Below are 18,041 nucleotides of genomic sequence, written 5' to 3' on the forward strand. Positions count from 1 at the left end.
AAATTTTTGTTTTAAATACTACTTAAACGTAGATATGAAAGGTGATATTTCAGTGCTGCAATACCAACAAAGACATTTGTAATGAGGCAAAAAACAATGTAAAGTATCTCATAGCAGTTAATCAGCAAGTTTTGACTGCTCTAAACTGATTTAAAAAAAATTATTTGGATGGTTTGCATATGCAGTAAAATCATGCCTGACTAAAATATCTTCCCAAAGCATAGCAGGCACTCTTCTTATGGGAGGGTTGCAGGGGAAAGAGTAAGTGGTAGCTGATCATGTTCCACTGGGAGAAGATTCAGGAGAGGACATGATCTTCGACTGGTAAGGGGAAAAAGAGCTGGCTGATCATGGACCAGGAGGAGGCGTCGTGTGTAAACTGTCACTTCTCATAATTAGGATAGTTGACACCAGTTCTCGCAATGTTCTTCTTTTGGGGGTTTTTACTAAAACTGGAGTGCAAATTCTGATTGGCTACCATGTGCAGCTGCCCCAGATTCTGTGTGCACTAGTTTTAGTAAATCTCCCACTTTATGTCAAGGCATGGTGCAGCTGCCTGCACCAGTCATGGGAAGCTTTTGCCAAATGAGAAAGGGTAGGGTTTAGTACATGCAGTACTCTTGCGTATTTATGAAAGTAAACATATAGGGCAGGATATAGAAAGGAATAGGATTAGAAGCAAAAAGTAAAACGTAGTAACCGTAATAAATTAAAGTATTAAAGTGCTTTGTTATTACAATTACATATTTGGCAAATTATACATTTGTGTAAATGTTAAGGCACATTTCTACTTCCAGAAAACATAATTTGCTCAGTTTATAAATTAAAGTCCCAAAAACTGCTTTCGGGAATATTTCAGGAAAAATGTAAAAAAAAATGCAGACTAGAAAAAATGACTGTTCTTTCATTTAAACAATGTTGCAGACTTGGGAGTTTTTGTTTGCTTGCTCTTTGCATTTCCACCATTTTCTTTCACTTCTTGCTTCTGATTTGATCAGTTTGTTGTTGGCACTTTTAGACTTCCTAGAATTGACAGTACACGTGGCTTTGATGTTTTGCAATGGGTTGTACTGAGAGCTGATGGTTTCTGGGCAATGAAACTTCTCTCGGACCACGTAGCCCAGACGTGTGGTTCCTATAAATCCATTAGGTGTAGAGACAATTCGGGTGACAGTTGCATATACATATTGCACTGCAAGCAGGGAACCTGTGTAATGGGGCATGACAAGAAAGAAGCATTATGTACCAGACACATAGTAATATATACATTACAATTTGAAGAGAAAATCAGTTAAATATGTTTCTGAAATGTGGTTTGCTGTAAATGCATTTTTCTTCTTAAGTGGAAACTGCTAAATACACAATTGAAATTCTAAATACCAATTTATTTGCCATATTGTACAGTAGTCGTTCATGAGATTTATATGCCTCTGCTACGTTGCAAATCAGGCAAGGTTCCTGGTTCAGCAATGTCGGTTATCAGAAAGGTGAAACAGTAAGGAACCTTTATGACTATTCAGTAAAGCACAGATGTGTCAATCACTAGAATGGCTAAACAAAATTACAAAAAAACTGTTAGCTAAACCAGTAAATATATAAGAATTGCACTGTTTTGCTATCAGCAGGGTCTCTCTTACAAATGCTGTAATGATTTTGGTTTTGGGTCAATGCTACTTAAAACCCAATGTAACCTTCTAAACCCAAAAGCAAACATTTAAACTGTAGCTAAAAATGAAAAAAAAAAAAAAAAAAGAAAACTCTGCACAGATGACACTACTTACAGTCAGTAGGATGAATCCCTTGTGCTGATTCTTCTTCTGTTAGTAGAAATTCTCCTCAGTCCATAACCCTACCACTGTAAGTTTCTGATGTAGCAGGGTTGCATACAACATAACGGGCTGGCACAGGCTCTCATTAAAAGAGCTCAACTACGCCCACCCTTTCCACTCAGGTTCATCATTCATAGAAGTTGTAATAAAGCTTCTGTGAATGGAAAGCAATCTGTGAATGGAGCAGGGGCTGATAGGTCTGTCCCCTCCTTTCATAGATCCAGCTTCATTGACAGAAGATGAATTACGGCTTCTATGAATGGAGCAGCTGGGCAGAAACGGCAGGCATAGTCAGGATTTCTTGATAAAAGCCCTATAGTTTAAATAACCCCTGTCACACTGGAAGATTGGAACAGAAGGGGTGGGGACATGGACTGAGGAGGATTTCTACTTACCAAAGAAAAATCAGCACATGGGATACATCCTACTGGCTGGAAGTTGTGTCATTTGTGCTGATTTTTCTGTTTATTTTTTTTACATTCACTTTAATATATTGTAGTTTACCGATCCTAAATGTGGTGGCTGCATTAATATTTTTTTTTGCCTGTTGATCCAGTCTGTAGAAAATGACAAAAAAAAATTCCCAGCTCACTTACCAGCCAACTTTGTACCCTGACTTTGGAGACACATAAAATTTATAGAGTTAGGACTGCAGATATATTGTGGTGCCGTGAAATGGCCTCTGAAGCTTACGCATATATTTTCAAATGTGTGAAAACTAAACCGCTTGAGAATTTTTGTGTGTTGTTTTTGACATGCATTGCCATTCCATGTACTCCTTGGTGCAAAGGCCAGTTATAGATCAGGGTGGTTACCATTTGTTTGTACTGTTGGTGAAATGGTGGGGGGCCGCACTGGATACCTTCGCTGCCATTGTGCTATGGCTGGGTTTCCAGTGAACTCCTATACCTTTAAGGAGAGGTGGGCTCCCTCCAGGCACACCTGCCTTTATCTATCTATTGTTATATATGTGCTCCAACTTTGGAGACTCCCAAAATGTATAGCGTTAGGACTGCAGATATACTGGGGTACCATGAAGTGGCCTCTGCAGCTTATGCATATATTTGCAAACATGTGCAATCTAAAACGTAAAAATTGTTAGACAGGACAATTCGGTTTGTTGCAGGCTGGCTGGTACATGAGCAGGGAATTTTTGTTTGTTGTTTTTTCACATGCATCACCCTTCCATGAGCTACTTGCTGCAAAGGCCAGTTATAGATTGGGGTGGTTGCCATTTGTTTGTACTGATCCAGCCAGTAGGTCTGTTTTATTTTTGTGACATTTTCCTTTATCAGACCAAACTGTCCAGCAAAACTGCCAGTTAGAGAGCTGACACAAACCATTTAACACTGAGAGGGTTGCTTACAATAATCAGCTTTTATTCATTTGTGTAAAATAATGTATCCGAAAAGGAAAAAAACTGATTGTGTAGTTGCTTAAAAAGTGTTAGCTGGAGTTTATCTTTCTTTGTTACCCAAGGGTTGACAATGCTGCTGTCGAAAGCAACTGTGTTACTTTTTGGGGGGGGAGTTTTAACAATACACACTATTCATTGTTTTCTTGTTTCTAAACAAACAGCTAATACATGGTGCTCCATTGACACAAGATTCCAAGAACACTGTGGGGTTGATTTACTAAAGGCAAATAGACTGTGCACTTTCCAAGTACAGTTCTTCCAGAGCTTAGTAAATGAGGGAAATCTCTGCTGACTTCCATCATCCAATCATGTGCAAGTAAAATGTTGTTTTATTTATTTTCTTTGCATGTGACTGGTCATTCTTTGTAAAATGAAGTTCTACCTCATTTGGTAAGATCTAGAGCAACTTGATCTGCAAAGTGCACAGTCTATTTGCCTTATGTATATTTTAGTAAATCAATCCCTATGGGTTTTCTAAAAAGGGAGTACAGCAGGCACTGCACAAAGAATGGAAACCTCTCTGCTGAAGCCATATACAATGGAAAGGAAAGAGGGAGTCACTGGTCTGGCTCATTTACTTTGGTATGTGAATTTTAGCTTGAGCTATTGAGCTCTTTAAATATGTTTTTTATAGGCAGATATAAGGAAAAATCAGCTGCCTGGATATAGGAATACAAGATATTCATATTCAAATAAGTACAAAAATACTATAGATTTCTTTAAGTATTCTGAGTTGATTAATTATTTGATTAGTTGATTGATTATTCTTAAATGAAAACAAAGTAGATGAAAATGACTGAATACTCACCAGTGGATACATCCCACACTTTGATGGCTCTGTCCTTAGATCCAGTGTAAATATAGCGATCATCTGGTGAGAAGCAGGCACAATCAACTCCTTGAAAGAAGAAGCCCTGGAGGCAAAATGACAGTTCTGTTTAAAATCCTATTTCTATAATAATTGTTTTTTACTTTCTTGCATTATTGGATTCTTTAATGAGCATATATGTCTCTGTGAAGGCAGGGGATAGGAATAACGCTTTCAGTGGTATCATATCATAGCACTCACTTGTTTTGACCAGACTGTAGGTAATTTATGTTTGGAATTTTATAGAAGGCTGTATTTACACTTAAGCTAAGCATCTTTGTTCGTTATACAGGCTTTTTTTTCCAATCATTTGTGAACCTCTCAGATCTGAGCATTTTTTAAAAAATATTTTTTAGCCAATACAAAGTTAGTTGCTAGGGAAATTGTGTAATGCATGCCTTTTGGGCAAGTTGAGCATGTGGTTTAGGCATTTTGTGGGAAAAATTGCATTAAACTTGTTGCCCAAAAGAAGCTCATGTACTCTTTTGGAGCTTCAAGCAACATTATGCTGAAGTGTAAACAAGCACAACTAAAAACCATGGAATTTTGGATGGTGAATGTTTTGGCGCTTCAAGCAACAAAATGCCCAGATGTAAATGGGGCATAAAATATTGTGTATTTACAAGCTTCTGATGTTCTGATGGTATAGAATTATGTTATAAATACCATTAAGATAAGCCTAAACTAACATGGGAATAGTAACACCTATACATACGTGTACATGTATGTATGTATGTTTGTATATATATATATATATACACATATACATATATACATATACACACACATACACACACAGTATATTGCCAAATGTTTTGGAACACCCCTCCAAATCATTGGATTCAGGTGTTCCAATCAGCTCCATGGCCACAGGTGTATAAAATCAAGCACCTAGGCATGCAGGCTGCTTCCAGAAATATTTGTGAAAGAATGGGTCGCTCTCAGGAGCTCAATGAATTCAAGTGTGTTACCATGATAGGTTGCCACCTACAGTTGCAAGAAAAAGTATGTGAACCCCTTGGGATTACGTGGAGTTTTGCATGAATTGGGTATAAAATGTGCTCTGAACGTCATCTAAGTCACAACAATAGAAGAACACAGTCTGCTGAACATAATACCACACAAACATTAGATGTTGCCATGGTTTAATTGCACATAACATGTAAACATTCACCGTGCAGGGAGGAAAAAGTATGTGAACCTTTGGACCTAATAACTGGTTGACCCTCCTTTGGCAGCAATACCCTCCACCAAACGTTTCCTGTAGTTGCAGATCAGACCTGCACAACGATCTGGAGTCATTTTGGACCACTCCTCTTCACAAAACTGTTTCAGTGTAGCAATATTCTTGGGATGTCTGGTGTGAATCGCTCTCTTAAGGTCATGCCACAGCATTTCAATCGGGTTCAGGTCAGGACTCTGACTGGGCCACTCCAGAAGGCGTATTCTGTGCTGTTGCAGCCATTGTTTTGTTGAATGACTTGTATGCTTTGGGTCATTGCCCTGTTGCATCACCCATCCTCTGCGGAGCTTCAGTTGGCGGACAGATGGTCGTACGTTTTCCTGCAAAATGCCTTGATAAACTCTGGAATTCATTTTCCCATCAATGACAACAATCTATCCAGGCATTGAGGCAGCAAAGCAGCCACAAACCATGATGCTCCCTCCGCCATGTTTCACAGTGGGGATGAGGTTTTGATGTTGGTGTGCTGTGCCTTTTTTTCTCCACACATAGTGTTGTGTGTTCTTCCCAAACAACTCAATCTTGGTTTCATCTGCCCACAGTATATTTTGCCAGTAGTGCTGTGGAACATCCAGGTGCTCTTTTGCAAACTTCAAACGTGCTGCAATATTCTTTTTGGACAGCAATGGCTTCCTCCGTGGTGTCCTCCCATGTACTCCATTCTTGTTTAATGTTTTCCTTATTGTAGATGTGTCAACAAAAATGTTAGCATGTGCCAGAGATTTCTGTAGGTCTTTAGCTGATACTCTGGGATTCTTCTTTACCTCATGCAGCATTCTGCGATGTGCTCTTGCAGTCATTTTTACAGGACGACCATGCCTAGGGAGAGTAGCAACAGTGCTAAACTTTCTCCATTTGTAGACAGTCTGTCTTACCGTGGACACATGAACATCAAGGCTTTTGGAGAAACTTTTGTAACCCTTTCCAGCTTCATGCAAGTCAACAATTCTTGATCGTAGGTCTTCTGAGAGCTCTTTTCTGCGAGGCATGGTTCACATCAGACAGTGCTTCTTGAAACCAGTAAACCCAAAACAGGTGTGTGTTTTTTAAGGGCAGTACAGCTGTCAGCAACACATCCAATATCATCCCACTGATTGGAGTCAAGGTTGGCTCACTCCTGGCTCCAATTAGCTCTGGGAGAAGTCATTAAGCTAGGGCTTCACATACTTTTTCCTCCCTGCACTGTGAATGTTTACATGTTATGTGCAATTAAACCATGGCAACATCTAATGTTTGTGTAGTATTATGTTCAGCAGACTGTGTTCTTCTATTGTTGTGACTTAGATGACGTTCAGAGCACATTTTATGCCCAATTCATGCAAAACTCCACGTAATCCCAAGGGGTTCACATACTTTTTCTTGCAACTGTATGCAATAAGTCCATCCGTGAAATTTCCTTGTTACTAAATATTCCACGGTCAACTGTTAGTGGTATTATAACAAGGTGCAAGCAACTGGGAACAGCAACTCAGCCATGAAGTGGTAGGCCACATAAAATGTCAGAGTGGGGTCAGCACATGCTGAAGCGCACAGTGCTTAGAAGTTGCCAACTATCTGCACAACAGTGCGTAGAGAACTTTATGGAATGGGTTTCCATGGCTCAGCGGCTGCATCCAAGCCTTACATCACTATGTGCAATGAAAAGCGTTGGATGCAGTGGTGTAAAGCATGCCACCACTGGACTCTAGAGCAGTGGAAACGTGTTCTCTTGAGTGACAAATCAGGCCTCTCTGTCTGGCAACCCAATGGATGTGTCTGGGTTTGACGGTTGCCAGGAGAACGGTACTTGCCTGACTGCATTGTGCCAAGTGTAAAGTTTGGTGGAGGGGGGATTATGGTGTGGGATTATTTTTCAGGGGTTGGGCTTGGCCCCTTAGTTCCAGTGAAGGGAACTCTTAAGGCATCAGCATACCAAGACATTTTGGACAATTTCATGCTCCCAACTTTGTGGGAACAGTTTGGGGATGGCCCCTTCCTGTTCTAACATGACCAGGGGCGGACTTCCCATAGACACACTCTTAAACCTTGTCGACAGTTGTGTAATTTACAAAACTTAGCTGAGAAGGCTGACAACATTGTTTGAAATTTCAGTTCAGTGCACAACAAGTTATAAATAGAAAAGCTACAATTTCTGGGGAAATTGTGTGAAGTGTTCTTGCCTCCACCAGTAGTCTACAACTCATACTCTATCTTTTGTCACTCTGCTGCCTGCTTACACACCTGGGTTCCTATGGCAACTCACTCTACAGCAAGGGCAGAGAAGAGCGGTTAAAAACAAACTGCTCCAACTTGCTCACTTCACTGGCAGTTGCCATCTTCAAATGGTTGTAGTTTAAAAATTATAAATCCTACACTGAAGATTATATTGTGAGAATCACAAGACCCAGACCTACATTTTGATGCATAGTATGTCTCTGAAATATTAAAAATGAAGGCACAGTCGCAGTTTAGAAATTGCCCTTAAAATTTGAGGTGGCTAGAGTGGAATTTCAATGAATGTCAATGGGCGGCGTGAGTTGCAAACAAACGGTCATATTGTGAAAACTATCAGGACTATGGCTTAGCCGTGGCAGCATGTATAGCTGAACATTTTGATATAAGATTTGTGTAGGTGGGCTTGAAAATGAGGGAGTGATGGCAGTTTAGAAATCATGTCCTGATTTTTCAGCTCACATTCTAGCTTTTGTCAGCTCCCACTCTAGTTTTGAACATTCTGCCATTCATTCCTATGGGACAAATTTCACCACAAAAATGCAGATATTTTGTGAACCATTCCGCGAAACATTCCACAAAGTAATAGCACACCAATCGGGAACAATCGGCACGTTTCGGTATATTACTGTCTATGTAGTGTAAAAACTGTGGGAGGAGTTAGGGTGGTAAATTTGGCTATAATAATAAGAATATATATGTGAGATAACTGTAAGTGGTCTTGCCATGCAAGAACACTTAATTACACAAGATTTCCAGCTAGATCAAAAGGACTTTCTTCCTTTTGAAAACTAATGCAGTCAACATGCCTAATGATCAGTAAGCTGCAATACATTTTGTTTTTATGTTTAGATATAGATTAGCAGGAAACTTCCAACAAGTATTGGCTTTTAAACTCTGGAGAGAACCATGAAGTATACAAGCATTCTGATTATGCAATATAGTTTACATATAAACCTTTGCATTTAAAAATTGGCATTTATACTGCATTGGTAAGGTACCTTGTAACACATCTCATGTTCCCAACAACCAGTTTCCATGTTCCAAAGACGCTGAATTGAGTCCTCACAGCCACTTAATGCATATATTTCCTTTGAGCTTGTTTCTAAGCAAGTGACTCTGCTTACATGAGAATCTAAACACTTTTCTTCCATTTCTGGGCTAAAAAGACACATGTCTCCTTTCTCTGTACCATAGATAATCCTTTGGTCTTCAAATATGGCTATATTGCTCACAGCATTTGGGACTTGTGGATGTATGGCGTGCACTGGGCCATCAAGCATTGGAAGAGGATCCCCCTTTGTAACTTGATAGAGCAGAATCAGATTATGGTGTGCTACACCTAGGCAGTTTTCTTGTTTGCTTAATGACAGGCAAATCACAGGCAAATTATGATCAGGTGGTGGAATACATGCCACATCCTGCCTTTGGTCTAATGGAAAAGCCAGTACAGTGCCTGAGGTCAAACCGCAGAGCAAAATCCTCTTGGTGTTGGCAACTTCCAGGCATGTTACTTCAGAAGAGGCCTCAAGGATATCTGTCATAAGACCTAAAAAAAGTACATAATTATATGACCTTGTGGGAACTGTATAACCTTTCAAATTTACTTATGTAAATTAGACTGATTACTAGCTGATATTGCTTAAAGTGAACCCAAATGACATTCAGGTATTTATGAGTCAGACCTCTGTAGCTGTAGACACTGTGGGGCAATCCATCCTCAAAGTTTAGAGCAGCCTTTCTCAACCTTTTTAAAACAAAGGAACCCTTGCATTAACTTTCATGTCTCAGGGAACTCATGCCAATAATTGCAAAACCTACAGTTCATTGTACATTAGCATTTTGGTCAGTGGGAAGAATGCCCCCTACATTTGTTGTCATTGGAAAGAACCCCTCCTTTTTTACAGATAGCTGAAAATGTAATTCGTGTTAGTGGTTACTCATTTGAAGGGCAAAAATTGCCAATTGCTCAAGGAACCCTTGCCAACCTCTGGTGGAACTCTGGTTGAGAAAGGCTGGTTTAGAGCAAAAGCACCAAAGTCCTTCAAGTCATTTTCCCACAAGCTTAACTCACCCTGTTTTCCTCTCCTAGCAGTAACTTGGAAGTAGTGTTAATTTTTAGATCAAATTGTGATCTAGTTTTAGTCATAGTCTTTTGACTAAAATTACATTTTAATTTTAGTCGTATTTTAGTCATTTGAATAGTTTTAGTTTTTGTCGACTATAATCTCCAGTACATTTTAGTCAACTAAAATAATTTTAGTCAGCTAAAATCTAATGGATTTAGTTAAATTGTAATGCATTATTGAAGCATTTCTCTAGAATTTTCCAAACTCATTACATACTCCTGGAGTAAAAATCTAATGACATGTTATTATTTATGGTAGTAAAGTTTGAACATGCACTACAGACACAGATCTAGCCGTTGTGATATACTGTATAACCAGTGTTAATTTTGATGTCAAATTTCAATTTAGTCTTTTGACTGAAATGCCATTTTAGGTTTAGTCGTATTTTAGTCATCTAAGTTGTTTTAGTTTCTGTTGTATTTTAGTCAACTAAAATAGTGTTAATTTAGTTGACGAAAATATTTTCGTTAATGAAATTAACACTTCTTGGAAGCCTTTTAGCCCTCTAATCTCTAACCTAAACACAGAGTAGGTTCTCTGGGAGGGAAGAGCAGAGTGAGCTGACCTGACTTAAATAATGTAACTTTTAAATAATACAAAACAAGGAAGGGAGAGCCACTCACCATAAAAGCCAAATTCTATTTTATCAAAGCCAAACAATGCACAAACAGTTCACCTGGTGCTATGGCAGTGCCAACTCCTTTTAGCTCTTGTGAGGAGTGAAAAGCCTTGGAACTTGTCATGGCACCAGTTAAACTGTCTGTACATATTTTTGCTTTAATAATTTAGAAGTTGGCTTTTATAGTGAACCTTTCTCTCTTCTATGTTTTGGAGTATTTAAAAGTTACATGTACAGTGGCTTACGACTGAAGAGGCACCTCCTGCAGTTGGAAGACAAGAGAGACAAGCATAGGAGAATGGTTTGTTCATAGTACATTAACTGAAAAAAAATATTTTTAACAACTTCTGCTGCAAACTATGAAGATACATTACACTGGGGTGACTGAAGCTACAGAAGTCAGTGAGGGCTTGTTTTATTATCTAATTATCTATAGCTTTTTTAATAGTTACATAGTTAGTCTGGCTGAAAAAAAGACAAACGTCCACCCAGTTCAACCATTGAGAAGAAAAAAAATAAATTTTAAACCTACACCCACAGTTGATCCAGAGGAAGGCAAAAAAAACCCATCAAATTTGCTCCTGCAGGGAAAAAAATTCCTTCCTGATCCCCGAGAGACAATCGGATATTACCTGGATCAACTTTACCTATAAATGTTAGTATCCAGTTATATTCTGTGTATCTAGGAAAGAATCCAGGCCTTTTTTAAAGCAATCCACTGAGCTGGCCAGAACCAACTCTTAAGGGAGTCTAATCCACATTTTCACAGCTCTTACTGTGAAGAAACCTTTCCGTATTTGGAGATTAAATCTCTTTTCCTCCAGATGAAAAGAGTGCCCCCTTGTCCTCTGTGATGACCACAGGGTGAATAGCTCTACACCAAGTTTACTATATGAACCACTGATGTATTTATACATGTTGATCATATCCCCCCTTAATCTCCTCTTCTCAAGAGAGAATAAATTCAGTTCTTCTAATCTTTCCTCATAGATGAGCTCCTCCATGCCTCTTATCAGTTTGGTCGCCTTTCTCTGTACTTTCTCCAGTTCCCCAATGTTCTTTTTGTGAATTGGTGCCCAAAACTGAACTGCATATTCCGTTTTAAATCAAATTAACTGCTTTTTATGAACAATAAATATGTTACAGCCTGGCCAAAGATTTACTTTAAAGTTGACACGAAATGTTAATGGCTGACATGTCAGGATTTGTCCCTCTGAGAAATATGTGGGGGGAAGATTATTATTTTGTATGTCATAGTACAAGAGTTTTTTCACTTTTAATATGTTTTTGTGAATTTGAACTGTAGGTATAGATTAGTTTGCAATAGTGTGGGTTCTGGTGTTTTGCGAGTTAATTTACTTTTATTTTAAAGCATAGGCATACATGTGTTATCATCCTATATGCACTTTATTATAATTATTACTCACAAAGATTATCAATCTACTGTAGTAAAGTTAAATCTACTGTGTGTAAAATGTTGAGTGATCTATATTTTAAAATATACTATAAATTGAAAAATATACTAAATATTTTAAAAAATTGAAATTTACTATGTATTACCTTGTATACCCTGAATATACAGTATATACTGTCCCATTTTTCTTATTAATTTACTTTTCAGTATTGTAAATAAAGATAGCAGCAAACATGGGCCAATTTCTGTGAATGTTACGTCCATAAAACATATTGGCTTTAATTTACCTTGCACTGTGTCCCAGACCACAATCTTGTGTTTGTCACCAGTTTTTGGAAAATAAACCCGGTCACCTCCATTGGATAGAGCAACACAGCCATTACGATCCTGAAAAGGAGGCACTGTCTTGTGCTTCTGATCATAATCTAGGTTCCAGAGTTTAAGGTAGTAAGCAGTGTTGGATGAAGATAATAAAGTGCTTCCATTTAAGGCCAGTCCAGTGACTGATACTCCCATTCCAAAAAATGTGTCTAGAAGAGTTCCCCTCTTAGACAAACTCCAGACCTGCAAAATACATTACATGTGATTATGAAATGTAACAGTGTGGCAAAGAAACACTTGATCTGAATTTATCATTTGAAGGGTGCAATTTACTGCACAGTAGATTTTGTACTATCTGGACAAAATTGTAGTTTTAAATATTTCTTACGAACCCGAATAGTTTCATCTTGGGATCCAGTTACAATGATATTCTTCTGACTATGTATTACAGCTGTTTTTACCATGTCGTCATGTTCTAGACAGGATTCTAGAAATGTCCTAAGGGTGTTAGAGTCAGCCCGAAATACTTGCACTTGTTTCCCAAATCCTGGATAGAAATAAAGAGATTATATTTTGAAATCATGAAAATCAGAACTATAAACATCACTTTGTTTTATAACTGAGAACATTTCAAAGATGAGGGTTCTGTGCTGGGGGAGCATGTCGGGATTGATGGATTTGTACTGGGAAATCCATCTGTATTAGGGGGATCAGTCTATGCTTGGATGGTCGGTCTGTGCTGGGGGGAGCCTGTACTGAGAAGCTTGTGCTGGGAGGGTATCTGTTCTGAGTGGTCTGCGCTGGGGGCAGTCCATTTCTTGTGCTGGGGGAAGCTGGTCTGTGCTTAGGGGTCTGTGCTGGGGGGGTTGGTCTGTAATGAGGGATCAAGAGGGGTGATCTGTGCTGAAGTAGTCAGTTTGTGCTGAGGGCTCTGTGTGGGGGAGGGGGGTTGTTCTGTGCTGAGGGGGTCCATCTGTACTGAGGATTTTGTGTTGGGGGGGTCTCTCTGCACTGAGGGGTCTGTGCTGGGGATGTCTGCACTTATGGTGTAGGCTGGGAGGGGAATTTATGTATGTTAGGGGAGATTTGTACAGTGTGGGATATGGGCCGGGGGGATGATTTGTACTGGGAAGAGGGGGTCAATTTTTTTTGTACTTTGCAAAGTGGCCTATGTGTTATGCACTCCAAACCCCTTCACTATAGACACTTAGGGGAGTTTATCAAAACTGGAGCAGCCAGAATCTGGAACAGCTGTGCATGGTAACCAAAAAAGGTCTAGCTTTCATCAAAACTAGAATTGAACCCCGAACAAGCTGAAGAGAGAAGCTTTTTGGTTGCCATGCATGGCTACTCTAGATTCTGGCTGCTCCAGTTTTGATAAATTCCCTTCACTATGTTTTACATTTCACACTCCTGACTATTGCACTCTAAATACATTACAATACTCCTGAAGTACATCTGAAAGGTAGATTTTGTGTAGAAAAGCTAATGTATTGGAACAGTTTTATTTTAGTGTTCTGATGTTTGTATGTGTCTGTTACACTCTAGCTTGTAGCATATTTTGTGGTACTGTGGCATATGTGTGCTGAGTATAGGGGCAGGAGCTCAGGTTTTATTTAACTATGCTTCTTTAAGCCACTCCCACTGCAAGAGCAATATGGCCACACCCACAATTCAACCATTTTTTTAGAGGGAGATGAAAAAAAATTATTGACCTTGGGTGCCGGACATGCCAAGTAAGCCACTAATTACAATATCCATTTTTGAGAAACAGTAATTCTTTTGGGGACCTTATCCATCAAAATTTATTTCTACATTTGACAAAAAACTAATTCTGCAGCATAGGGCCTGTGTCAACAGAGTTTTGTTTTGTTAACACCCTCCTGCCGACTGTAAGCATATGTATGGCCTCACAGAAATGTGGCCTTTATCCATGGGGCCCCATATATGCGTACCTCTCTTTGTGCTAAAGTTTAGTAAGATTAGGTGTTGTTCAAAGTTGGATGAGATTTTGCCTGCTATAGGATGCAGTTTTATCAGCTGTTACATAGTCACATAGTTAGCCTGGCTGAAAAAAGACAAAAGTCCTTCCAGTTCAACCATTAAAAAAAAACCAGTTATAATCCTATATCCACAGCTAAAAACCCAACAAAGCACGATCAAAATCCTGCAGGGAAAAAAATTCCTTCCTGATCCCCCGAGAGGCAATCGGATATTCCCTGGATCAACTTTACCTATAAATTTTAGTATCCAGTTATATTATGTGTATCTAGGAAAAGAATCCAGGCCTTTTTTAAATCAATCAGCTGAGCAGGCCAGAACCAACTCTTGAGGGAGTCTCTTCCACATTCTCACAGCTCTTACTGTGAAGAAACCTTTTCGTATTTGGAGATTAAATTTCTTTTCCTCCAGACGTAAAGAGTGCCCCCTTGTCGTCTGTGATGACCTCAGGGTGAATAGCTGTACACCGAGTTCACTATATGAACCACTGATGTATTTATACATGTTGATCATATCCCCCTTAATCTCCTCTTCTCAAGAGAGAATAAATTCAGTTTCTCTAATCTTTCCTCATAACTGTAAGATGAAGTTTCATCTGTTTTAGGTTGAGGTGAGAGATGTAGGATACATTTTTGCTGGATTTAGTATAATTGTTTTCTCAGATTTGGCTTGAGATTTGTCAAATGTTCAGGATTTTATTGCATCCTTGCTCACTATGATACCATTTTTTGTATTTCAATGTTTTTTTATTAATTTTAAACAGTATAAAACAGAGGCAACAAAACACACCCACGCAGGGGCTATCAATTGCACCAATAAAAAAGGCATAATAGAGGAGACAACGCTCTAATTCCAATAAGGCAAAACGTATGTCCACGCAGGGGCTATCAATGGCACATAGGTTACAATAACATCAGTAAGACTCTGACTATCGCAACTAAAGACAGTTGTCCACTGTCACATCAAAACAAACAGAAAAGGAGAGAAGAAGAGCAGAGAAGAAAGGGGAAAAAAAAAACCCAAAGAGCAGGGGTCCACGAGCGCCAATACCAAACTCCATTACTTCCCCACACTGGCCGGGGGGAGCGTGGGAAAGGCGTATTGCAACCACGGCTCCCATACTTTCAAAAATTTATGTTGAGAGTCGTTGCATATACTCGACATCTGTTCCTTGAGCATCATAGTAGTCATACGATCCCACACCCCCTGGAAAAGTACAAACGGACTCTTCCAGGCCTGAGCAATTGTCCTAGTAGCCGATAAAAACAAATAGGAAGCCAACCGCTGCTGACGAGCCAAGAGGCCCGGTATGGGGCAATGAAGCAAAGCATACCGAGCATCCCGGCGTATGGAGAGATGGAACAAAGTGAAAAGGAGGCCAAACACACGAGACCAAAAATGAACCAACCTCGGGCATGACCACCAGATATGCAGTACATCGCCACGATGGCCACAACCCTGAAAACATCGATCACTACAGGCAGGGTTAGCCTGGGCCAGACGAGCCGGAACCCAGTACCAACGGAACAATACCTGGTAGGCTGCTTCCAGCGTGGATGATACCATTTTTTAATACAATTTAAAGTATATTTGTTATAGTATGTACATTACTTACCTGCAGCAAATAATGACTCATCATCAGAGATCACTGCAAAGATGAGAGCACTGGGCATTTTTTCGGCTGATACAGCTCCTCCAGTGGAAATCTGATATACAAGAAGATGAAACTTTACCACCCAAGTACACTGCTGTTTCCATTATAATCATTCTTTATGCAGCTTGACCAGTGTACAGTTATGCAAACAAACATCCGATGGCCACAGATCCAGTAAAACAACCTTTATTTCTTCTTATAGCATATTCCACAAATATGACAGGGATAAAGGACTCCAGATAACGCGTTTCATGCTCCACTAGTGCTTAGTCATAGCATGAAATGCGTTTGCTGGAGTCCTTTATCACTGTCATATTTGTGGAATATGCTATAAGAAGAAATAAAGGTGATTTTACCAGATGTGTGGTCATCGGATGTTTGTATATTAGAGTCTGCTGCGGACAGAGCCAGCACCTGGGATTTAGTGTGTGTATGGTAGTGGAAGAGGGAACCAACCTGGAGTGGTGTTTTTTTTCTTTTTTTTGGTCTATACAGTTATTAGTTACCGAATGCTTTTTGAAATGTTACAGATGTGATAACCATTCAACTTACCAGTGCCAGAAGGCCATTTTGGAAACCAACCACCATCTTTCCGTATTTGGGAATAGTGCAGCTACAAACTGGATGTGCAGACTCGGCATCCGCACCAGGTATCTGCCTTGAACCCCTTAGTTGTCCTGTGGTGGATTCCCAAATGTGAATTGTACCTCCTTCTGTTACTGTCATTACAGTTTGTTGTGGGGAGCATACTGCAGCTTGCAATGGAAACCCATGAATTCCAGGTGAAAAGCACAGAACAGGAGCCCCAGATTCTATATTCCATCCACAGACCTGAAGAATGAAGAAAGACAGAAGTGACTAATTAATGAGTATAATACATAAAGAAACCGGAAATGTCAAACTTTTGCCAGACTTGATGCACTTGGACCACAGAGTACTCTAGCCTCATCAGGATGACGCTCCATCTAGTAGAGCTCAAGCTTGGCTGTGCTAAAACTCTCTATATGATTCACTGAACCCTTGCTTTTTACATAGATGTCATTGAATTTAGGTTAATGTAGGTATATAGAGAAAGTACTTTTAGTTTACATTCTCGTGATTTCAGAACTGACAGTGCATAGAGCAGGTGCTACACAATACATAGGTTTCAACAGGAATTCCTAAATTGTTTGTTAGTATTTAGAAAGCTTTAAAGTGTTACTAATCCCACAACAGAAATCAGTCTGTATATGCAGTAAAGCATGCTTGTTATACTCACTGTGGAACTTAAGGGGTTAATCCTCTCATTTTGTAAAAAGGCTGTTTGATCCTGACTTCTCTGATCCTCCCCTTTTTTCAGTGTCCCCATCTTATCTCCTGATAAGACATATCATGTGGAGTCACTCTGCACATGTTCAGTTTGGTGTGTATTAGTAGAAAGGGTTTTTTTTTTCTTGGGAGAGTGCATGTGATCAGCACAGGGCTAATCAGCACTGTTCAGACAGAGGTCAGGGGTTCTGCATCCTCCTAGAGCAGAAAGAAAACTCCTCCTACAAGCTTTAACCAGTGCTCTGCTGGACACAGATAGAAGTCACAAGACTGCTCTAACTGCTGATGAGAAAAAAGTATTTAGCAGTTTATATTTACTAAAATAATTGCATTTCCATGTTCTGTGTACTGTGGGAGACCAGATATAGTGAATGCAGGGTCCTGGGTTTAGGAACACTTTAACCTCCTCGGCGGTATGATTATTTCTGATTTTTTTGTGCTGAAAGCGGTACCATTTTTTTGCATGGAAATATGTAGTTTTTTATTGTAGGCTGTAATTTTTAGGAATGACTCACTGAAATCTGTACGAACAAGAGTCTAGTAAACATCCCAGGTAGGATAAAATTTGAAACACGAAATCATAAATTATAATTTAATAAATAATCATAAAAAATAATAATATAATAATAATAAATTTAATTCAATAATATAATTAGAGATGAGCGAATCGAACCAGGCGAAGTGGAATTCGTTTCGAATTCCACTTCGAATCCGAATATTAGCATACTTCGGGTGCGCGAATCGGATTTTTCCCGATCAGCCGGCAAAAGTGTCCCTGCAGAGAGCTCCGCTATTTCTGACAGTTCTCTGACAGTTCCTTCACATGTACAGCGGTTGAAACATTGTATCTATTTGTTTCCATTTAGGATACAGATGTTTTTATTCGGAAATAGATACAATGTTTCAACCGCTGTAAATGTGAAGGAACTGTCAGAGAACTGTCAGAAATAGCGGAGCTCTCTGCAGATACACTTTTTGCTGTACTGGAATACTTCTTCTTTTCATTCTTCTTTTCATTCTTCTCATT

General features: G+C 39.3%; 1 protein-coding gene across 1 annotated transcript in view; it reads right to left on the reverse strand.

Annotated features, from left to right (window-relative positions):
• Positions 1 to 709: 709 nt before the first annotated feature.
• Positions 710 to 18,041, reverse strand: part of NWD1 (NACHT and WD repeat domain containing 1) — a 97,622-nt gene continuing 80,290 nt past the window's right edge. The window contains exons 15-21 of the mRNA XM_089667611.1: positions 16,259 to 16,537; positions 15,668 to 15,758; positions 12,444 to 12,598; positions 12,018 to 12,294; positions 8,570 to 9,117; positions 4,055 to 4,160; positions 710 to 1,207 (exon numbers count right to left, since the gene is read on the reverse strand). Coding sequence (XP_089523737.1) covers positions 909 to 1,207; positions 4,055 to 4,160; positions 8,570 to 9,117; positions 12,018 to 12,294; positions 12,444 to 12,598; positions 15,668 to 15,758; positions 16,259 to 16,537 — 1,755 coding nt within the window. The 3' untranslated portion in view covers positions 710 to 908. The remainder of the gene's footprint in view (positions 1,208 to 4,054; positions 4,161 to 8,569; positions 9,118 to 12,017; positions 12,295 to 12,443; positions 12,599 to 15,667; positions 15,759 to 16,258; positions 16,538 to 18,041) is intronic.

Source organism: Staurois parvus, unplaced genomic scaffold, assembly GCF_062004578.1.
Source record: "Staurois parvus isolate SC_StPar_1 unplaced genomic scaffold, SC_StPar_1.0 ptg000053l, whole genome shotgun sequence".
Classification (NCBI taxonomy): domain Eukaryota; kingdom Metazoa; phylum Chordata; class Amphibia; order Anura; family Ranidae; genus Staurois; species Staurois parvus.